The following is a 23,692-nucleotide window of genomic DNA, read 5'->3' on the forward strand; positions in this document are numbered from 1 at the left end:
GCCAGAGATGACAACATGTATCACGTTTCAATTCCCACAGCTTTATTTCAGCTTTATTTCGGTCACCAGCTTTAAAGCCCTCCGACTCTCACCGGGTTACAGAGATCAGTTATGGACAGTGTACAGGTGTTCCTAATAAAGTGGCCATGTCTTATGAATGTATTGGGACTGCACTTACTTTGCACTCGTGTGGCACTTTCCTCCGCACATGTCTTTTGTAATGGCTGAAACACAACAGCAAGCATGTATTTGCTTATTATAAAAATGCCAAGAATGAATAGTGTGTGTGTGTGTGTGTGTGTGTGTGTGTGTGAATAATGTGTGTGTGTGTGTGTGTGTGTGAATAATGTGTGTGTGTGTGTGTGTGTTTACCTATGGAGCAGTAGATTCCTCTCCACCCCACATCACACTGACATGTGCCATCTCCCTCCAGACCATCATTACAGGTGCCGTTTACACACTTACAGTCTACAAGACAGACAGACGAGAAGAGAAGAGAAGAGAAGAAAAGAAAAGAAGAGAAAAGAAGAGAAAAGAAAAGAAAAGAAAAGAAAAGAAAAGAAAAGAAAAGAAAAGAAAAGGGAAAAAATGATCATGAAGACAATAATAAGAGTATAGAGACAGTAACAGAGGTAGGGTTCATACCTTGGTCACAGTGGACACCATATTTGCCAGACTGGCAGCTCTCACAGGCTGTGCCGTTAAAGCCAGGGTTGCACTGACACACACCAGTACCATTGATACCGTCCACACACACACCATTACCAAAACATGACTGGCCTTCAGGCCCTGGACAAGCCTCACAGTTAGTGCCATAAAATCCCTCACAGCACTTCCTTATCTAGAGAGAGACAAAAGATATAGAAAAAAATACCTAGTCATTTAAAGAACAATGCCAGTGAAATGATTAAAAAATGGAACAAAAACAAAAAGGTTACAAAAAATTTTTCTCTAAGACTCAGGTGTAAAAGGGTAAAAAAGGATTTTAACAAGTTAACTACACTACCAGTCAAAAGTTTAGACACACCTTCTAATTCCATGGTCTTTCCTGATGTTTATTTCTTTCTACATTGCTGAAGGCCGAAATACACAATAATGTAGTTTGAACAGTTGATATTGAGATATGTCTGCTACTGATGCTCTGTAAAGCCTTCATAACGCCTCTAATCTGAGGTGCTGTTAATTGGTGATTTCTGAGGCTGGTAACTCTAAATGAACTTCTCCTCTGCAGCAGAGGTCAGTTTTGGTCTTGCTTTACTGGGATGGTCTTCATGTGAGCCAGTTTCATCATGGTGCTTGATGGGTTTTGTAAATGCACTTGACAATACTGTTCTTGCCAGAACACCTGACCTTCGTGTCTTAAAATAACAACTGACTGTTTTTTGTTGTCATTACATATGGATTACTTAAGTCCATGTGTGTTATTTCATAGTTTTGAAATCTCCAGTATTGTTCTAGAATGGAGAAAATAAATCCCTAAACAAAAGGTGTGTCCAAACTTTTGACTGGTAATGTAGTTTAGGAAGCACACTAAAAATCTATACGTACGATGGTCTGTTTTTCACAAAAGGCTGCACAGCCAAAGAACCGCCCGAAGTTCTTCACACTGAACAAACATCTCTTTGACTGCTTGGAATAAAAAAACAGGAACACTTTGGCATAGAAATACTAATTATTTCATTTCAACAATGCAGTACATAATGCTCATGGTTGTGGAGAACTGTTTGGTATTTACCGACTTCTGTTGTTTCGTTCCAGCCGGACAGCGACTCTCAGAAGGACGGAAGCAGTCCATACACTTTCCCTACACACAGCATCATATCAATTCTATTTCATTACTACAGTGACACATACAATATCAATTCCATTTTTTTTATTCATGACTGAAGACAGTTTTGAAAAGTGTCTAAGTGTGAGATTAGAAGTGGAGTAAAGGGAGATCTGAAGAGAAGATCATAAAGGTCATACCCAGAAACGTCTTTTGGAAGCTGTGTCACAGCGGTTTTTAGGAATCTTCAGGACAGCAGACAATCCATAGATCACTCCATTATCTGTCTCAATGCCTGTAGCATTCATCTGTGCCGTGTTTACAAACCACTGTATACAAGATAAGGTAGAAAGATTGGAAAGGGAGGTATGTGATATAGAGAGAGAGAGTCTATTTATTTCTGTAGTCAATTTTTTCTCAAAATCTTTTCTCAGAGAGAAAGAAAGAGTAAAGACAGGGGAATAATTATATATTCTGTCTGATAAACTGCTCCTCATATATTTTTATAGACCCCCAGCTTTGGAAAACAGTTTTGGTAAATTGGAATTTTTGGCAACATTTTTTGTCCTTTTTTTAACTTTAGCTCTAACCAGATTTATTTAGAACAAAATTTATCAATGAATGAATGAATGAATGAATGAATGAATGAATGAATGAATGAATAAATAAATAAATTTCTCTGTAGGAATATTCTATGAATAGTTCTATAAAAATGTTTTATAAAGTTAAATGGCCCACTTCAAATCCAACTCTATGATAATTGTATCACAAGCACTTGGACTGATTTTTCTTTCTTTATTTCATTGTTATGATTATTTTTGAAACAAGCAAAAGTAAAATGTTGCTTTTGTATTTGACAAAAGGTGCTTTCATATGAAACTATTTAATTTATGATTTTTAACATCATAGCACATCATATATACCCTCCGTTCAAGTAGGTCAACTAGAATTACTACTGGAAAATGTGGACTTTAAGCAGACGCTCTAAGCAGACGCTCTAAGCAGACGCTAGCTGATTACTGAGGCTAACATCCTTGCAAGTCAGCACATCTTTTATATGCGCTGTGTAGAAGCCGGAAATGAGACAAAATCTGCTCTAATCTGTTTCATTTTGATTACAGAGGGAAGGAGTGTTTGACCTACGTTTCTGTCATTGAGGAATATTCCCAGCTGATAGGAGTATCCCAGCATAGTGTCTTTATACAGACCGTCCAGCAAGTCAGCCTGCTTCAGGGTCTCATCCAGGACAATGTGGTACTGCGTAACATTCACCTCCTAGACATGAGGTCACACACACACATAAACACACACCAATCATACACATCTATCTATCTCTGTGTGTGTGTGTGTGTGTGTTCACAGCTAGTACCAGTGAATCCTGGCCTGTACTCTGCAGGTATTCTCTGATGACGCTATCTGTAGGTGCAAATACAGTAAAGCCAGAGGCCTTCTCTATCTCCGTACTCAGGTTGTATGTCTAAAACACAACAGAAATGAAATTAAAAATCTTCATTTTAGTTACAACATTAAAAAAAATAAGAGACAGTTATGTCTGTTCCACAGCTCAGTTTCACTTGAAACCTACTATAAGAGCATTCTTGAAGAGAGAGAACTCTGGGGTCCTGTCCAGCACCCCGAGTAAACTTGTACTCAGCTTACGATCGGAGATTATGACCTGGCAAAGACAGACCACAGCACATTAGTGACCATTTCTAAAGAAATACTTTTTTTTTTTGCACAGTATTAAGAGCCAGAACACTTGCTTTATCAATCAGATGGATGAGTCCGTTCTTGGTGACTATGTCTCCTAATGTAACAGTGGCTCCAGCAACCATTGTTGTCTAAATAAAAATAAAAAAGGTACAATTGAATGAAAACAGTTCTGACTTCAGTGTTTTGCTTACTGGATTATTAAGTATTTACCTCATTGGTCCAGGAAACAGGAAGTGTTCCTCTTAAAAGAGAAACCAGTTGTGGAGAGGGAGAGTTACGCAGGTCTGATAATCTATAAAGCCCAGGCACCACATGAGCCCTAAACACACAATCAAACACACATTATTATTTTTTACTCATCATTATTTATTCATCACTCAGGTTTATTTAGATATCATCAAAGCAGAAACAGAACCATTTGACTGATATGTTAAAAAAAAAATTAAAAATATATAGGTATTATTCTTAATGACTCTTAATTTAATTATCTACAGTTCAATAGCTATTCCTTGTCTGTTCTTGTTTTCTTCATCAAAATGTCTTTTAAAACTTTTCTGGCACAGATATCTGGTTTAGTAAATCTTTTAAAGTGAGCCAGTGATCCTTCACAGCATCTAACAGAGCCTGATTACTTTATTTATTTCAGAAAAAAAAACCAATTTAGTCACATTATCTTGAATAAAGGCAAACTGTCTGCCTTATTTATTATTATATGACAAATAGTAAGATTATTGGGGCCATTTATCAAGCTTAATATGATCAAATTCGTAATTTCACAAGTCTAAACTGAATAATCTTTTTAGGAAATATTTTTGCATCGTTCTTGAAAAAATTGAAATAATCTCCACACAGACAGCAGAGTTCAGGATCAAGCTGTGAGGTGGCAATAGTCATCGCTTACATAAGTCAAAGTTGGGAAAGATTAACTCCCGGGTTTATTTTTGACTCATGTGGACACAGTAAAATCAAATGATATCCAGACTACACTGTGATACAGATCTTACATGACCAGACTTTGAACGTTGCTGCTGGACAGCCAGAAATCCTGATCATCATTGCTCATGCTGTTGATGGCTGATAATGAGGGCACGAAAATAGTAATGTTCTTCTTCTCATACATCATCTGCTTGAGATCTGCTCTCTGAGGATCATAAAAAATAAAAAAAATATGATACTTGCACCTTTGACTTTTCGAAGATAGCTTAACATGAAAAGTGTTTGACTTACAGTGACCCATGTATTGAATCCACTTAGGTCAAGATTGTTTTCCAGTTCCTACAAGAACACAGTGACATAATTGCAGTTTCAGAAAGCTTATTAGTTATAACAGATATGTAAAGGAAAGAAAAGTCAATTGGGAACGTTTTTTCTACTACTGCTATCTTAACTCCACTTTTTCATCCATTTCTCTTACTTCCTTCTCTTATTAACGAAATATCGATGAAATCTCACACCTTAAGTCAGACTTCAATCTGTTCAAAGGGTGTACAAACTTCTGCACTTTATTCAGAATTTGTGTGTCCAGATTTTTGGTGTCCTAAAATCTTCAAATGTTGAGCAAGTCATGACCTGGCTGTCGTACCTGTGCCAGAGATCCATAGCAAATTGTTCCATCTCCTAGGTAGCCGGGCTGACACACACACTCAAACTTTCCAGGATACAACATCACACAACTGGCCTATAGGAAAAATACACATATTTTAATTAAGTCATTTGTTTATCTTCATTAAGCTCTTGATCCTGGTCAGTAAGTATTTAGCCATGCTCACCAGTAGATGACATCCTCCCATGAGGTTTACACACTGGTTAACAGGCTCACAATCTCTCCCAGTGCCACGGAAATTTCGCTTGCAAACACAGTCATTCTGGAATAAGAGAAAGAAAAAAAACAGTACAGCTGACTGACTAGATGGATGGATGGATGGATGGGTGAACTGATGGATGTCTGGGTATAAGAATGGATAGATGGATGGAATGATGGCAGACAGAGATTTTAGTTTCATTGGTGACTGAATGGATAGATAGATAGATAGATAGATAGATAGATAGATAGATAGATAGATAGATAGATAGATAGATAGATAGATAGATAGATAGATAGATAGATAGATAGATAGATTTATGGCTGTTTGGATAGATGGATGGATGGATGGATGGATGGATGGAAGGTGGATGGATGGATGTTCGAAGGGATGGATGGATGGATGGGTGGTTGGAAAGTTGAATAGTGGGATGAATAGTGGGATGGAAAGATAGATGGATGGATAGGTGGGTGGATGGGTGGATGGATGGATGGATAGTGGAATGGGTAGATGGATGGATGGGTGTTTGGATGGATGGATGGATGGATGGGTGTTTGGATGGATGGATGGATGGATGAATAGTGGGATGGGTGGATGGATGGATGGTAGATGAATCCTTGATAATAATGTAGAGAACAGTTCCTACCTGACCAGGACCCAAATAAACACAGGAGGCGTTAGTATGACACCCGCCCCTGGACGGTTCCAGACAGTTATTAACAGGCTGACACTCATCTCCATCCTCTTTCCACCCACTCAGACACTCACACTTGTGTCTGCCCTTTCCCAGCTGCACACATCTCGTCTGTGACAGATATTACAACATGCATTTTTATGAAACAGTCTGAAATAATAAAAATTATTGAAAATGTAAAGCTGAAATTTTTTTTAAAGCAACACAAACAAATAAATCAGTGGATTTAATGTACTGTGCCACCAAAACAACAAAAACAAGTATAAATTAGAAAATTGTAAAATTAAATTAGAACAAATTGTGCACTCTAATCTCTAATGGCACATCAATTTATAACACACACACACACACACAAATTCTTGCCATACATTGTCACCGCAGCCCCCATTTGGACTCCATGTACATGGGTCTTCGTGTGCGCACTGGAATCCATCGCCTATGTAACCAGGCTTACAAACACAGCTTTAATAAAAACAAACAAAACATTTTTTAGCTTAGTGCAATCCACACATCGAAAAGCCATACTGGAAGAGTAAATAAATAAAATCTGCACATAAACATTATTCATGAAGCACAATTTATCTATATATATAAAATGCACTTTAAATCACGGGTTGCATTTAAAAATTACACTTAATCTTGCTAACCATTAATCTAAACTCAGATATCAGTTTTATTGAAATATGACAGCATATCTTCTTCGCTGGCATTGAAATGTTTACTTCAAAAGGTAGATGATAAATCCTGAAAATTTGGGTTTACTTGTTTGGATAAATTCATTTATCATTAATTCCAATTAATTCTCTATCAATTATTTACTCAGATTAAGGTTAAGATTTTATTTGATTTGTTAAGACAGATTTAAATGTTGTAGTACATCAACATGAAGTAAAAGAAAACCATATATGAGGTTGAATTTCAGTCTTTGCTGGTGCAGGAATTAATCTGGAAGATTGTTTTTACTTTTTATAGTAAAGGACACTCACTTTTGCTCTCCTACTTGGTCTAGGAGGCAGTTGGCGTGAATGTGGCATTTTTGGCTCGGCCCACAGGGAAGTGCATGTTTATCACACAGCTCTCCCATGATCCCTTGCTGACAGGACTGTGGCTTACACGCACCGTTTGCTTCAGGGCGATTGTCACAAACACCTCGGACACACCTACAGGCTGAAGAATATGTATTTTTATATGCTTTTTTACAAAGATATATCTGTAGTAGGAGGAATAAGGGTTATCAAATGACATTTAATCAATTGGATATGATGTGAAACATTTCATTACACTGGATATACTGTAACAGGGCCGAATAAAGCTGAAGTGAATCCTCTCGGCTTCTGTAGCTGATCCTCGCACATCTTTTGTGTTAATTATGTAGCTGAATGCAGCTCATCAGACAACAGTCTAGCTACAGTGCTATAGAAAGGGAAGTGTTTCCACACACCTTCACATTTTTTTTGATGAACTATAAATACTAAGTTTGATAAAATAACTGAATGTTTACTGAACATTAATGTACTTATCTGTTCAATGGCACTATTCGAATGATCAGTATAGAAATAAAATGAAATAACTGAATAAAACGCAACCAGAGTAAACTGATTTATTTATATCCAGCAGCTAATCACTCCATAAGATGTGATACCTTTTGCAGAATTTTTCATATATATATATGTACACTACCGCTCAAAGGTTTGGGATCACTCAAAGACAAAGATTTTATGGTTTTCCAAGGAAAGAGACATGAAATTAGTCTGAATAGAAAATATAGCAAAAGAACAGGACATGTTGACATGTGAGAGTTAGAAATAATGATTTTGATGGAAATGATGAATGTTTGTCTTCATCCAAAAAAAAACACCTTTTGCAGCAATTACAGCCTGGACATTCTAGCGGTCAATTTTTATCAAGATAATCTGATGGGATTTCACCCCATGCTTCCTGGAGCATCTCCCACAAGATGGATTGGCTGATGGAGTCTTCCTCAGTAGCTGAAATCAAGCTGAAATATCCAAGTGATCCCAAACTTTGAGTGGTAGTGTATATATATATATATATATATATATATATATATATATATATATATGTTAATATATATATATATATATATATATATATATATATGATAATATAGATATATAACTTTATAGAGATTTTCCTTGCTATAAAGTACTCCAGAAGATTTTCTGTCCTTTATATATAGCAGTGAGTTGAGGGTAAAGTCTTACTTTGGTTGCAGAAAGGGCCATATTTGTTGGGGTCAGTGCAATACTGGCAACGTGACCCTTTGAAGTTGGGCTCACACTGACACGTACCGTTGCCATCAATACCATCTGAACACTGAAACAGCAAGAGAAAGTGATGTGCTGTGTGTCTGTACTGGTAATGTGTGTGTGTGTGTGTGTGTGTGTGTGATACCTTGCCATGAGAGGAGCACGGGGCACTGAATCCACCAGGACAAGGAGAACAGTCTGATCCATAGAAGCCTTTGCAGCACTGAGGGGTCTAAAAATAAAGCCCCACAAACTCACTCATAATAAAAAATCACGTGATTCACGTTTGAATAATTCATTTTATGTTTCACACATTTTCACAGCTGGCTTCTTAACATATTTCATATATACAAAATTTTTCCTCATGTCAGCAGTTTTATTTTTCACACGTGATCACATATTACTCACACGATGCTACACATTTTAACCTGAATGTACAATTTCCATTTTAAAATGTTTGTTAAATGTGAATGTTTTGTAGTATGCTGTAAAGAGGCAAAGGGTTTAAGTGCGGTTTCCTTTAGTAAAATTAATTTAGTAATTAAAAACAAACAAACAAAGAAATAAACACAGGACAGGTTTACGTTATATATACATTTTTAAAGAAATGTATATTATTATTATTTTTTATATATAACATTTTATGCAGGTAACTTATGACAATAAGTATAAAATAGATAATGCAGTTTAATGGCTAATTATTATTTTATATTATAAATTATTACATTAGTTCATGAGGACAAATCTGGGTTATTTCCACTTTTTAAAAAAAATTCTATTTAAGTTTTATTGTCCCGAAATGAAATCATGGCACAGCAATGACTGCTCGCGTGTACCATTAAATATAATAAATATAATAATAATTTCATCATTTTTAACATTTTGACATAAAATGAACTTCTGAATGTTTTGCATCATTTCAAAAGAAAATCTTAATGTTAAATTTTTACTTACATTTTTACACCATTTAACTTATTCGAATCGTAATCTGATTTTAAACATGTCCAAAAAAATATGGGTGTGGCTATTTCAAGCCCTCTCAATGGCCAACAACCTCCCCAAATGTGCATCTTTTCCATAGTATAAGAGCACCATACTTCAAGGAGTCTTTGTTAGTTCAACTTAAAAGGAAGCTTTCTTCAGTTCATATGACATGTGCAACACCAGAAAGCATTTTGCATCTAATTATCCATCCTGCAAATCCTATAAAAATAAATCTTTATGCTTCTTCTTGAAATTTGTTAAGGTTGGAAGAACAGATCTTAGCCATAATGAGTGATCCAGTATGTGTGTGCAATGTTAAGGGTCATACTCACAATGCGAGTCTCGTTACAGGACAGACTGCAGCCTAGGACAGGAATTTCTACGCCGAAAGATGTCTTCCTGTACACACAGCGTGTGGGAGTTTTGTTCTTCACAGAGTGACCACAAGAGGGAGAGATTTTAGATATGAGATTAAATTTAACTGCATAAGCCAGCTATTTAGGATACTGAATTAAAAAGAGGTGCTCTTTAAATTAGTACTAAACTTCGTTATTAAATTACATCTGTGGAAAAAAGAGACATCCATCCATCCATCCATCCAACAATCCATATATCTATCCATCCATCTACCAATTCATCCACCCACCCCTCCATCTATTTAATCATCCATCTACTCATGATTTAATCATTTAATCACCTACTCATGATCCATTTATCTATCTATCTATCTATCTATCTATCTATCTATCTATCTATCTATCTATCTATCTATCTATCTATCTATCTATCTATCTATCCATCCATCCATCCATCCATCCATCCATCCATCCATCTGCCAATTCATCCACCCACCCCTCCATCTATTTAATCATCCATCTACTCATGATTTAATCATTTAATCACCTACTCATGATCCATCTATCCATTTATCCATCTATCTATCTATCTATCTATCTATCTATCTATCTATCTATCTATCTATCTATCTATCTATCTATCTATCTATCTATCTATCTATCTATCCATCCATCCATCCATCTGCCAATTCATCCACCCAACCCTCCATCTATTTAATCATCCATCTACTCATGATTTAATCATTTAATCACCTACTCATGATCCATCTATCCATTTATCTATCTATCTATCTATCTATCTATCTATCTATCTATCTATCTATCTATCTATCTATCTATCTATCTATCTATCTATCTATCCATCCATCCATCCATCCGTCCATCTGCCAATTCATCCACCCACCCCTCCATCTATTTATTCATCCATTCACCTACTCATGATCCATCCATCCATCCATCCATCCATCCATCCATCCATGCATCCACCCATCCATCCATCCATCCATCCATGCATCCACCCATCCATCCATCCATCCATCCATCCAACAATCCATTCATCTATCCATCCATCTACCAATTCATCTACCCACCCCTCCATCTATTTAATCATCCATCCACCTACTCATGATCCATCCATCCATTTATCCATCCATCCATCCATCCATCCATACATACATACATACATCTATCCATCCATCTACCAATTCATTCACCCACCCCTCCATCTATTTAATCATTCATTCACCTACTCATGATCCATCCATCCATCCATCCGTCTGTCCGTCCATCAGTCCATCCATCCAAACCTGCCTGCCAAACATGCCTATCCATCCATTCAACTAATCTACACAACATGATTTTCAGTGGGGCTATCACTTATTTAACCAAAATTTAAAAAAAACTCAGATCAGGTTTATAATAAACCTCAGATCAACTCTGGTTAATGATAAACCTCAGATGTCTACTGGCAAATATGAAGTGAACTGAAAAACCTACCAGTGCTAAGAAAACATACCAGTGCTAAACAACAATGACTCTCCTTACCAGAGACACACCGGTTGGACAGGAAACCTTGGAGACTGACATACAGCTGACACATGGACCCTGAGAACAGGAAGCAAAATAGTTCTCTATAAATTCTTCTCTCTAATAAACAGCTCTAACTGCACTTTATTCCTCTGAGCTTGGGTTCATATTGCCAGGTCACTAGGGCATTTCACACTTGAAACAGTTAACCTCTGAAAAACAGAATCCTGGGTTATCTTGTTTAACGTTTCACACTGCTCATCCTTTATCCAGGGTTAACAATCAATCCTGGCTACTCATAATCTGACCTTTCACATTGTACATTCCTAAACCCTGAGTTAGTTTATTTGCATATTTGCTGTACCAAAAACCATGGCATTGCATTTGAATTACAAGTGTGAAAAGTTCCTCTATCTGGGACTAAAAACAAGAATTAAAACAATGATAACCCAGGGTTAAGCACAGTGTGAAAAGCACTTTAGAGACTTCCTTGAAAGCTGAGGATTGTGCTAGGAGGATCCTCCTGCCTTTTAAAGACTTTTTGTGTCCACATTGTTATTTCCTGTGAACAAATGGAGGATTATTTTGTATTTCTGCACAACCATGTTTAACAGCACCACCACCGCCATTATGACCAGTTGTAAGAAATGACACAGAATGGTGTAAAGCACAGGGGTTAAGGCTGAATTCTTTTTAGCTCAGACTGTAGATTCATGCAGGAATCATCTTAGGTGATTACAGAGATATTTTTTCAGCATATCTGTAACACAACATTGCACTGATTGAGAAGGTGCATGTGATATAAAGTGTGATGAATGAGAATGAGGTGATTATCTAGTTTTTTAAAAGTACACATCCATACAAAGTACAAATTACAGGAAATGGCCGGTTACAAAACGTGAAAGTATTTTCCTTCTTGTTGTAGTATAACGCACTGCTCAACCCTAACCGCTTTCGTGTTGATAGATGATGATAGATTCATACTGGCTGATTCTCACCTCATAAACATTACTTTCTGTCAAATCACATCGATGTGGAAGAATGGGCTCTATGGATGGTGGGATTAAAACATCCACCAGTGAATACAGACATCCGTTCTTTGCCTCAACATCTGCCTCAGCCACTGCAACCCCACCAATCAGGATTTGACCCTACACATGGACAGAAACCATATTACAAGGTGTTTAATATTTACAAACCCAGGACTTACTTCATCATTTCAATACAACATACTCGTCATAGGAAGAAATGAAAATTGTTATTTTTAAAAACAATTATATTTATTCTATTTAAAAGCTTAAAGGTCAAAATTATTGGCACCCCAACAAACATTTATCATAATTGCATATATGCATAAATGCATATATACATTTGTCTATCTATCTATCTATCTATCTATCTATCTATCTATCTATCTATCTATCTATCTATCTATCTATCTATCTATCTATCTATCTATCTATCTATCTATCTATCTATCTATCTATGCATATATGCATTTAGAAAATAATATTGTCCTCTATCACCATGGAAACCCCAAGGATACCCAAAGGAAAATATAACAGTGGCTAGTTAGTTATACTGCAAATGCTGCCTTTTTTGCTCAGGGTGCCAATAATTCTTCAAGACTAATCATAGAATTCTTAATTAAACTGTCAGCATTTGTTCTTTATAACCAAGGATAGCAATAAAGCATCACTTTTAATTCAGTTTAAATCTATAGTTGATCTTCGAGTACTCACTGCAGCAGTCACATTAATTGCCAGGACTTGATTGGCCATGGATACGGTTTGTGAGATGGAGACGATGTAGCTAGCTTTCAGCTGACACGGTTATGAGAAAAGAGCACAAATAATCAAGAAATTTCAGCAAGACATGTTTGATGTTCCAAAAGACTAAAACAGCATCCTGTTTTATGGAGAGAGACACAAACCTGGGTTGAGGCTACAACATGATTTCTCAGAAATTCCAGTAGTTTGGGTTTGCCCTGTAAATAAATGGTGAAGAATCAGAACAGACTAAAATGTCGTCATAACTGAAGTAAGCTTTACTAATTATAATCAGAGGAAAAAAATACACAAATGTATTGCTTATTTTTCTAAATATCATTGTTGTTGTTGTAAATAATAATAATAATAATAATAATAATAATAATAATAATAATAATAATAATAATAATAATAATAAAATGTAAATGTATAATAATGTATTAGACCCAGTATATAATTCTAATTAATTATGAATTTCCTAGAATTAAATATAGAAACAAATCACAGATACATAAATACATAAAAATTCACCTCTGAATATTCTGAGAAAAAAATATTTCTATGTGTTCAGATAAATGCACTAAAATCACATTTGTGCACCTTATTTTATCTAAAACTGGTCAATCATGTATGCTACTTTAACTTAAACCCCAGTTTGAGTCAGAACCGTAGCTGCTATGTTGTAATGTATTTTTCCTGTAATGTAAAGGTACAGTCTTACCTCCTCAGATTTAAGGTAGTTTAATTGTGTTTCCTTCATTAAAGAAAATGCTGCATTTGTGGGAGCGAACAGTGTATAGGGGCCATCCTTATCCAAAACGTCCACCATCTCGGTTTTCTGTAACAGTGGGACACAATCTGTGATTTGAAGTTTTACAAATGTGTTTGATGGATGAATTTATGACATTTTCTTTTACCTCGATTAAAGACTTTAAAATGGAGAACTTGCCGTTGTCTGACAGAATTTTCATTAGGTTTTCCTGAGTTAAAAAAATAAATAAATAAAACAAAACATTTTTTTTTTTTTTTTTTTATTATAGGAGTTAGATACAGTAGTTAGAATAAGGATGTATGTTATGTAAGGAGTTAAACACTTCAGGGCATGCTGTTCTATGAAGATCCTTAATGATATTGGTGAGGTGATGTGTCCTGATGTAAAGTGTACCTTTACCACCTCGAAGCTGATTACGTCAAATTAAATTGTCAGAATGAATGAACACTTTCTGACCAGTCAGATTTCACAGCACTCTCCTGCCAAGAGAATCCGTGAGCTTATGTATGTATGAACAAACCTGTCTGTCACTTATAACAGTAGAAGGAACTGTGTCCAGAAGTTTATCAGTTATGTGGATCATTCCATTGGAAGAAATAATATCCGTCTCCAACAGCGCTGCTTTTTTACGGCTTCCATGAATGCGGACCTTCACCTGCCCTGACTTAAACAAAAGGAAGATTTGTAAGAAGAATGAAGTGCATAGGCTAGAACATACTAAGTATTCTTTTCTTTACACACACACACACACACACACACACAGAACCCCTTTTCTACCTCAGTTACTGACTCAGCTGATTTCCCAGTCAGAGTGTAATAGAGTATTCCGTTCTTCAGCGTATCAGAGTTCACTTCTCCAGGGATCATGTGCATCTTTACCAGATAGCGAGCGTTCGCCTGATCTGCCAGCAGAGTTTTCACCTGGAAGAGGAGAGAATGATGTCCAGTTAAATGGCGAAAGGTTCACATGCACTTCTGATGTGGTAGCTTAGCGTTTAAGGTGTTGGACTACTGATCAGAAGGTTGTGAGCTTGAAAGCTGCCTCTGCTGGGCCCCTGAGAAAGGTCCTTAACCCTCCATTGCTCATTTGTATAAACTGAGATGTAAGTTGCTCTGGATAAGGGCGTCTGCCAAATACCATATACATTACAGCATAGTCATTTTCTTTTCTGAAGTTGGGGTCAGAGCACAGGTTCAGCCAAGATACAGCACACCTGGAGCAGAGAGGGTTAAAGGGCTTGCTGAAAGGCCCAACAGTAGCAGCTGGGCAGTGCCAGGGCTTGAAATCAGTCACCATGTTGCATCACTGACCTATGGATAATCCCTTGTCTCTTTTTGTCTTTATACCTGCCTACAAATTTGTTTTCCTCTGAGAAACTCTTGGATTGGAATTTTCATTCGTAATATCATCCCTGTCCTACCTTTACACATCTGTTCTCACTCTCCCTGATCTTTATATCAGTCCTCAACAACAAAACACTGGTTAGGATTGGGGTAAATCTGGAGTTTATCCCAGGGACACTAGGTGTGACGTGGGAATAGATGCTTGACTGGACACCAGTCCATCACAGGACTCCACTCACATATACAGTATTCACATGCTGATACACTCCTGTTTTGAGGAGATGATCCAACTATTGTCATGTTTTGAAGGATTTAAGAAACAAGGGAACCTGGAGGAAACCAACATGGGCACAGAAAGAACATTCAACACTCCACAGAGACCTTCGAAACTCTTCTATATTATCTGTCACCCTGGAAGCCCCGCCCCCAAATCCCTCATCTCTCATTAGTAATCTCCTCTTAATCTTCTCCACTCAATTTCCCCTTGATTGTTTTATAAGTGAACTTACAGGTTGAGTGGATTTGAAAGCCCTGTTCTTTGGCACAAACACAGTGAATGGTCCAAGTGATTTCAGAGGCCAGGACATGACGCCCTCTGAAACCAGAACATATCATGTTTTTGAAACTCAGCATTAAATAGCACAACTTTAAAAGATCTTAATAAAAAGGTGTGTTTTGACATTCGACAGCCATCACGTCACTCACCGAACAGGCTGATGGCACTAGAGAGCTGACCGTATGAACTGCTCTGAGGGTCTGTGTTTAATTCTTGCAGACGCTGGATTATGTTTCCAAAGCAGACTTTACCATTGCCGAGGAAACCATCCTGACATTTACACCTGTAGGAAAATATGTCGGAAATTATGAACATGTACATATATGTGCATTATAGAGTTATGTCTATTTAATAAAACAAGCTTGCAGATGCATGCACAGACTTTGCGCAAACCTACTCCACGGTCTCTGGTGCCACTGTCATGCAATTGGCATTTTTATGACAGGAGTCTGGTTTACAGACATCTCTCAGACTGCAGCCGACTCCCATGACCAACTTCTCAAACCCTTTCAGACATTCACAGTGAGCCTTAAAAAAAATACATATAATGATGTGGCTGAATAAACACACAGCTGACGCAATTTATTAATGACAACTAATGAAATAAACAAAAATTACCTTCCCAGGTCCATCATACACACATCGCGAGGAGTTGCTTTGACAGTCACCGTAGTTGGTCTGGCAGGGATCAATGGGCATACACACCAGCCCGTCTCCCTGATAGCCTTCTGCACATGTGCATGTGTGTTGGTTCGGTCCAGTGTGCGCACACGCCGCATGCTCATGACACACACGCTTCAGACATGGATTAATTGCTGTAAATATAAGCAAGGGTTGAAATGTAAAGAATAATAAGGGTATAGTGTTACTGAAATATGAAAAATGACATGTGATGTAGCCTGATTTGATTATTTTCCTGATGTGTTTTAAATGTGCAGAAAATCAACAAAACAGGCGCTGTTGTGAAAGTGAGACGTCATCTTGTACAAGTAACATGTCCCTTAAACAAGCCAAGTTGTCTCTTTTAAAAAAAATAGTCCATCATTAGAATATTGATAAGGAAAGGAAAGGAAAGGAAAGGAAAGGAAAGGAAAGGAAAGGAAAGGAAGGGAAAAGAAAAGAAAAGAAAAGAAAAGAAAAGAAAAGAAAAGAAAAGAAAAGAAAAGAAAAGAAAAGAAAAGAAAAGAAAAGAAAAAAGGGGAAAAGATGATAAAGGAATTGAAAAGAAAGGAATGAAAAAGAAAGGGAAGGGAAGGGAAGGGAAGGGAAGGGAAGGAAAGGAAAGAGGAAAGGAAAGGAATCTGAAAGAAGGGAAAGGCAGGGAAAGGAACGAAAGGAAAGGAAAGAAAAGGAAAGGAAAGAAAAGGAAAAAAGAAAAGAAAAGAAAAGAAAAGAAAAGAAAAGAAAAGAAAAGAAAAGAAAAGAAAAGAAAAGGAAGGGAAGGGAAGGGAAGGGAAGGGAAAGGAAAGGAAAGGAAAGGAAAGGAAAGGAAAGGAAAGGAAAGGAAAGGAAAGGAGATAGGAAAGAGGAGAGGAAAGGAAATGAAAGCAAAGGAACAGGGATAGGAGAAAGGAAAGGAAAGGAAAGGAAAGGAAAGGAGATAGGAAAGAGGAGAGGAAAGGAAATGAAAGCAAAGGAACAGGGATAGGAGAAAGGAAAGGAAAGGAAAGGAAAGGAAAGGAAAGGAAAGGAAAGGAAAGGAAAGGAAAGGAAAGGAAAGGAAATGTTTGATGATGTCAAACATCAAGATTAAACTCACTCTAATGTAGAGTGATGAAATCATAGATAACTCATTACAGTGTCATGGCAGTGCTGTATGCCTTCATGGAACTCATTACAGTGTCATGGCAGTGCTGTATGCCTTCATGGAACTCATTACAGTGTCATGGCAGTGCTGTATGCCTTCATGGAACTCATTACAGTGTCATGGCAGTGCTGTATGCCTTCATGGAACTCATTACATGAAGCACAATTCACTTCAGGACCAGAAGAACCATCTCTGTTACTATAAACACCTTCACCATGTTCCCTATCATACAGCAGGTTTATCTATCCACTAAAGTCCTGAGTTCAGGAGACCTGATCAGTTTTGCTCAAGTTTTTAATAATTCTTACATGGCATGTTATCTGTTTTGTAATTTATTATATTTTTTGTGGTGAGGACTTACAGGTACACTGAACTCCATCACCGAGGTAACCAGGCTGGCATTTGCACACCAGCTTTCCAGAAGTCGTGTCTTCAAAACAGCGTGCGTTAGAACCACAGCGCAGAGCAGCACAACCTGGGAGCTCTGTATGAACACACACATACACACACTAATACAGCAACACGCAGGGTTGCCATGTCTATGCTTTTAAAACTAAACTAGGCTTCTACTGACCTGTTGGGGAAGGTCATTTTTAATTAAACAGTGAGTACTTATCAGAAAGTTCTTGTTTCCACCATGTCTAAAAAAATTGCCTCACAATTTCACGTTATTTTGTGACTTTATTTCATCACAAGCTATTTTTTACAATAGCAAGTAGGATAAAAAGACACAATTGTGGGATTTCTCGCTACTACAAGATAAATAATTGTAGGTTCTTAATGTAAAAATTAAAAATTGTGAGGTAAAAATGTCAGATTGTGTGATATCTGGGAATGTAGAAGATAAAAAGTATACTTTAAACTCACAAATATGAGATAATTCTCATACACGGTGTAAACAAGTCTTATTAAAATAGTTATGGGGAAATGGCTAGAATGAAAAACTTAATTTTGGTGAAATTAGAAACTAGAAGAGATATTAGAAAAAGCGCTGGTTTAAATGTGTACTAAGTTAGCATGAGTTACTCGAGTCAGCAAATTGACTTGACTACTTGTGGGTTAAATGACTAAATTATGGGGATGTATACACCCAAGTTTGCTAAGCTTCAGCCAGCACTTTTCTTTCTACAGAAAATAAGCTTGCTCTGATTTTGATGTACATGTTGGAGTTTTGACCATTGTGCTGCTCATGTTATGCAAATCTGGCAACGCTGGTGGCAGAAAAAACCTACCCTGGTCACAGTCTGGCCCTGTGTACCCTGAGAAACAGGTGCACTCTCCGTTCCCTCTCAGTCCACTGTTACAGAGTCCATGCTTACAGGTGCACACTAAATGACACACACACAGTTAAGCTTCAGGATCAGCTACCACTCCGGGAATATTATGGAAGGACGGGTGATTTTAGATGATTTTACCGTTGCTGCACGTGGGTCCGTACCGGTTCGCTTCACATTTTTCACATGCTGTTCCCACAAATCCTGCCTGCACATCATGAAATACATGTACGCTATGGATCAGTTAACTGCACTCGGAAACACAGGCTGTGTGTGTGTATGAGAGAGAGGTATTTACTTTGCAAGTGCAATTCCCAGAGCCCCCAATGCCATCAGAGCAAACCCCGTTATTATTGCATGGAGTAGCTGCTGAACCTGGACACTCTAAAAAGTAGAAATGTTAATTCAGAGAGATTAAAAGCAATGTTTAACATAAATGCAATACATGTATACACATCCACTGTATATTATACACTATAAATATATATATATATATATATATATATATATATATATATATATATATATATATATATATATATATATATATATATATATATATGTATATATATATATATATATATATATATATATACAATACTGTATCTATACTGCTATTATAATACACAATTATTCATTTAATGAATAATGAATTAATCATTTTCAGATTTTTTTCAGATCCCTAACAGGTGCTTTAGTCCCAGTTAGACAATCCAGAAGTGTTTCTGTCAGCACAAATGTGTGTGTGTGCGTGTGTGTGTGTGCGTGTGTGTGTGTGTGTGTGTGTGTGTGTGCGTGTGTGTGTGTGTGTGTGTGTGTGTGTGTGCGCGTGCGTGTCAGGGAGATTCTCTGTCCTGACCTCCTTTTCCTACTATTCTTTCTCTCAACAGTTATCTCTCTGCACCACTATGTTTTGGTTTAACTCACAGCCTTCCTCTCTCTCTCTCTCTCTCTCTCTCTCTCTCTCTCTCTATTAAAGAATGACACAACATATTTTCAATCCACACTTAATGGAATTGGAATGGAATGCCCACACACTGAATTTCAATCACTTACATTATAGCAACTACAGCACATCTACACCGCCCTGTTACAATGGCAGGTTGTTTGATATGATTTAAAAAAAATGAAATCAAGATTAATAAATAAATAAATAATTTGAAAGTAATATGACAACATCTATTAAGTGAAATTAAGTGAAAAACATTTACAGAAAAATAAAAAAATGTAATTAAATAATACCCTGATTGCAGGATTACTGAATCAAACAATTTTGAATCAAATAAATCAAATCACAAAAGCCTGAAATGAAGAATCCTCAATCACATAATCCTGATTTAATGAACCCTGAATCCGAGAATCCGAACTCCCAGATGCCTGAATTAAAGAATCCTGAATCAAAGAATCCTGAATCAAAGAATCCTGAATCAAAGAATCCTGAATCAATGAATCCTGAATCAAAGAATCCTGAATCAAAGAATCCTGAATCAATGAATCCTGAATAAAAAAGAATCACAAATCAAAGCCTAAATCAAAGAAAGCTGAATGAGAGAATCCAGAATTAAATTATATTGAATCAAACATTCATTCATTCATTGTCTATACCCGCTTATTCCTAATTAGGGTCACGGGGGTCTGCTGGAGCCTATCCCAGCGCACATAGGGCGAAAGGCAGGGGTACACCCTGGACAGGTCGCCAGTCCACCGCAGGGCCACTGAATCAAACAATCTTGAATAAAAGAATCATTTAATACCTTGTGTGATTTTTTCGTCCCCTAGATGATTAATGCATTAGCTTTAATTGTCCACATGTCTCATAATCACATGGGAGATCATTCTGTAAGTGATACTCTGGCTTAGCAACTTTATATTTCCTGGCAGGCTCTTCTAATCCTCAGCACACATGAGCTGCAAAATTTAACTCACTGTGACTTTTATGAGAAGCTGATACAAGAGAAAACAGCAGCATGACCGCATTCACCTTATCAGACTGACAGGAAGTGTTGAAAATGAGAATTTTACATTGAGATTGTCAGCACATTTTTTCGCCAATGAGGACACTTCTTCTGAGTGCTTTTCCAGGACAGGAAACCTGTGATTTTTCCTGTACATGTAAGTTTCAGGGAGCCATACAAAGCAGATGAACATGAGGTAGATTCACGCAAAAACACTGACATACTTCCTTATTTTTTATAGTGTGACAACACCTGGGGGTAGATTTACGCCTGTCAGCTGTTTCTCTCTCTATCTCTCTCTCTCACACACATACACACACACACACACACACACAAATGCACAGTTCCTGAAATGCTAAATATAACTATTTTTCTACATTCAACAAACTATCTTCTTTCCCCAGGCACAAACGGAATCAGCTCTTCCTTTTTTTTTTGTGTGTGTGTGCCATCAACTCTGTTAGTGATCCTGCACTTCCTGTCAAAATATTCCCTCAGTGTCCTCCACTGTCCAGAGCGGAGAGAAAAAAGAAGAAGGAAATGCCATCCAATCAGCACAGATAACAAGACAGAGCAAAAGACTTTTTTTAAAGAGAATCCAAACACATTCATATGAGCGGAAAGCAAAAATCGCATTGTAGTAGAAATGATTAACGGATATTACATGAATGAATTGACCATTGTGATAATTTCAGAAACCTACCGAGACAGTTGTAGCCCCAGTAACCTGAACAGCATCGTTCTTCCACCACCTCTCTGAAACATTCGTGTGAGCAGCCCAGGAGAGAGAGAGCAAGCATGGACGAGGTTCTTAATTGATACCTTGAAGTATAATAGAAAAGGAAGACTCTTAAGGCATTGAAACCTTAAAAGTGACAATTAAAAAATTCTATGAAAATATACAATATGTTCTTTCTTACTATCCTTTTGAAGACCGTCCACTGACATAATTATACATTACTAATTCAACTAATTTATGCATTCACTACACCTAAATGTAGCTATAAATTTAAGCCCAGCATCCAATAGGAAACATTTTGGGTCATTTATTAATTAATTAATTAATTAATTTTTTTATTTTTATTTTTTGTCCTTGTGGGTACCCATATCTAAAACCAAGGGCCAAAGGGTATTATATTATGCGCGCACACACACACACACACACACACACACAATAGGATATTTGTCTTGTATATCAATGAAGCTAAATATTTCTACCTAAGTGACCATAAGAAATTTTTTTTTTTTTGCTTTAACCCCCCACACACACACACCTGCAGTCCTGTTTCCCCTTGCCTGGTGTCTTCTTGCTATATCCTGCTGGACAGTCTGTTAAATCACTTACGGAGCACAAATGGCATTCAGACTTTGTCATCACTTGTGTTTTCTTGTCACAGCGGTTCTAATAAAGACACACATTAAAAAAAAATAGATGATATACACATACAAAAAAGCCTGCTCCGATTAAAAATAACTTTTAAAATGATAAATACTGCTAGTGAGGGCATTTTGTGCAAGATGTACTTTTGCTTTTGGGCATATTCACCCTTTTTTACCAGAACACTGACTATCTAAAAACATTTTCTATCAGAATAAGCAAATGAATTATTTTATTGCTACAACTCTGATATAAATTAGTCAGGACTTGGCTTTCAGCATGAGGCATTTTTACATCTGTTCAGATAACATTACGCAGAGTTTTAGACATTGGAAAGGCTTGAAAAAGTAGAAATATTTGACAAAGAGAGCAATTAAATTAACTCACACACTCAACAGTTAGAGAAACTCGAACACAGCTAATATAACTGAATGATAGCATTTCATTATAGTCATAAAATAATATCACAATATTAGTGATAATTGCCCCTGAAGTGCCTTTGTTGAACCTTTGTTCACTGTGACATGGAAATACCATATCACTAATAATTTAAAGGCCACATTTTGCGTAAATCGTTCTTTGGTGGCCACAGCGTGGTCAAAAAAACTTGGCTTTAATATATTAATTTGAAGCTTATATAAGAATAACCAGGGTGGCTCTGTAGATGATGACTACAATAATGCAATGTATTTCACACAACTCAAGAGATAAAGGAAATCATTTCAAAGCTGGAACATGTATTCAGTTGTTCTTTCATTTATACACATATAGTACATCAGACCGTTAAAGCAAAATGTCGCGCCAAACGTAATCAAAAATAATTATATATTTATATAAAACCTCACTCACACAATAGACATATAGAAATTAGTAGCTTCCCCATTTAATAAATCCCAATTCAGCTCCTGCTTTCAGATTGGGTCAGCTTTTAGAATATAGCCTGAATCCATCTAATTCTTTTTAATAACTTTTATGAATCTCATTTGATACTTTAATTCATTATGTATCAGTGCCACCACCTGCTACTTAATGTTAAAGCTGATTAGCGAGGTTGAAGAAGCAGAAGCAGTCGGGCACAGAAACAATCTATTCCAAATTCAAATGGGGGAAGAATACACACACACACACACACACACACACACGACATATACAGTAGTGATGAAATAGTCATTTCTCTGCCATGTTAATTACAGCTTTCTTCAAGTTACTTGCAAATGTTCACAGTACTTGAAAGGACCATACTTTTTTGGCTATTGATGAAAGATAAACTACACTAAAATGTAGAACATAATTAAAACCTCATCCATTTTGTTCACTGATGCAATCATCCAATCAGTGTTGCAGCGGTGCAATGTATAAATCATGCAGAACCAGGTAAAGAGCTCAGTTTAATGTCCACAGCAAATATTAGCATGAGGGAAAGATGTAATCTTAGTGACTTAGTGACTACTCAAATGAATCGCTCTTTACAACCATGTTGAGCTGAAAAGCATCCCAGAACACATAACATGTCAAATCTCAAGGCTTACAACAGCAAAGAAACCACATGATTACCACCACCAGTATAAACCAAGAACATCTGATGCTACAATGGACACAGAATCAGCAGAACTGGATGCTGGAAGAAAAAATGTTTTTTTGATACACAATCAGTTGACTGGATGACTGAGCAGGAGTAAAGGTGTTTCTATTATAGTGACCAGACAGACTATCTCTCCCAAAC

General features: G+C 36.8%; 1 protein-coding gene across 1 annotated transcript in view; it reads right to left on the reverse strand.

Moving 5' to 3' along the window:
* Nucleotides 1-23,692, reverse strand: part of stab2 (stabilin 2) — a 38,843-nt gene that overhangs the window by 14,476 nt on the left and 675 nt on the right. Inside the window, exons 2-40 of the mRNA XM_058417538.1 lie at nucleotides 21,866-21,993; nucleotides 21,295-21,413; nucleotides 18,935-19,020; nucleotides 18,778-18,844; nucleotides 18,595-18,690; nucleotides 17,724-17,846; nucleotides 16,174-16,370; nucleotides 15,953-16,083; nucleotides 15,705-15,838; nucleotides 15,509-15,594; nucleotides 14,433-14,576; nucleotides 14,176-14,319; nucleotides 13,801-13,863; nucleotides 13,605-13,721; nucleotides 13,048-13,101; nucleotides 12,857-12,937; nucleotides 12,113-12,265; nucleotides 11,133-11,192; nucleotides 9,564-9,659; nucleotides 8,393-8,479; nucleotides 8,203-8,314; nucleotides 6,964-7,144; nucleotides 6,346-6,439; nucleotides 5,930-6,088; nucleotides 5,251-5,346; nucleotides 5,064-5,159; nucleotides 4,709-4,756; nucleotides 4,486-4,622; nucleotides 3,692-3,800; nucleotides 3,532-3,609; nucleotides 3,354-3,443; nucleotides 3,138-3,245; nucleotides 2,912-3,043; nucleotides 1,969-2,097; nucleotides 1,736-1,804; nucleotides 1,549-1,626; nucleotides 646-841; nucleotides 373-468; nucleotides 179-224 (exon numbers count right to left, since the gene is read on the reverse strand). Coding sequence (XP_058273521.1) covers nucleotides 179-224; nucleotides 373-468; nucleotides 646-841; nucleotides 1,549-1,626; nucleotides 1,736-1,804; nucleotides 1,969-2,097; nucleotides 2,912-3,043; nucleotides 3,138-3,245; nucleotides 3,354-3,443; nucleotides 3,532-3,609; nucleotides 3,692-3,800; nucleotides 4,486-4,622; nucleotides 4,709-4,756; nucleotides 5,064-5,159; nucleotides 5,251-5,346; nucleotides 5,930-6,088; nucleotides 6,346-6,439; nucleotides 6,964-7,144; nucleotides 8,203-8,314; nucleotides 8,393-8,479; nucleotides 9,564-9,659; nucleotides 11,133-11,192; nucleotides 12,113-12,265; nucleotides 12,857-12,937; nucleotides 13,048-13,101; nucleotides 13,605-13,721; nucleotides 13,801-13,863; nucleotides 14,176-14,319; nucleotides 14,433-14,576; nucleotides 15,509-15,594; nucleotides 15,705-15,838; nucleotides 15,953-16,083; nucleotides 16,174-16,370; nucleotides 17,724-17,846; nucleotides 18,595-18,690; nucleotides 18,778-18,844; nucleotides 18,935-19,020; nucleotides 21,295-21,413; nucleotides 21,866-21,993 — 4,220 coding nt within the window. The remainder of the gene's footprint in view (nucleotides 1-178; nucleotides 225-372; nucleotides 469-645; nucleotides 842-1,548; nucleotides 1,627-1,735; nucleotides 1,805-1,968; nucleotides 2,098-2,911; nucleotides 3,044-3,137; nucleotides 3,246-3,353; nucleotides 3,444-3,531; nucleotides 3,610-3,691; nucleotides 3,801-4,485; nucleotides 4,623-4,708; nucleotides 4,757-5,063; nucleotides 5,160-5,250; nucleotides 5,347-5,929; nucleotides 6,089-6,345; nucleotides 6,440-6,963; nucleotides 7,145-8,202; nucleotides 8,315-8,392; nucleotides 8,480-9,563; nucleotides 9,660-11,132; nucleotides 11,193-12,112; nucleotides 12,266-12,856; nucleotides 12,938-13,047; nucleotides 13,102-13,604; nucleotides 13,722-13,800; nucleotides 13,864-14,175; nucleotides 14,320-14,432; nucleotides 14,577-15,508; nucleotides 15,595-15,704; nucleotides 15,839-15,952; nucleotides 16,084-16,173; nucleotides 16,371-17,723; nucleotides 17,847-18,594; nucleotides 18,691-18,777; nucleotides 18,845-18,934; nucleotides 19,021-21,294; nucleotides 21,414-21,865; nucleotides 21,994-23,692) is intronic.

The sequence above is a fragment of the Hemibagrus wyckioides genome, linkage group LG19 (assembly GCF_019097595.1).
Source record: "Hemibagrus wyckioides isolate EC202008001 linkage group LG19, SWU_Hwy_1.0, whole genome shotgun sequence".
Taxonomy (NCBI): Eukaryota; Metazoa; Chordata; class Actinopteri; order Siluriformes; family Bagridae; genus Hemibagrus; species Hemibagrus wyckioides.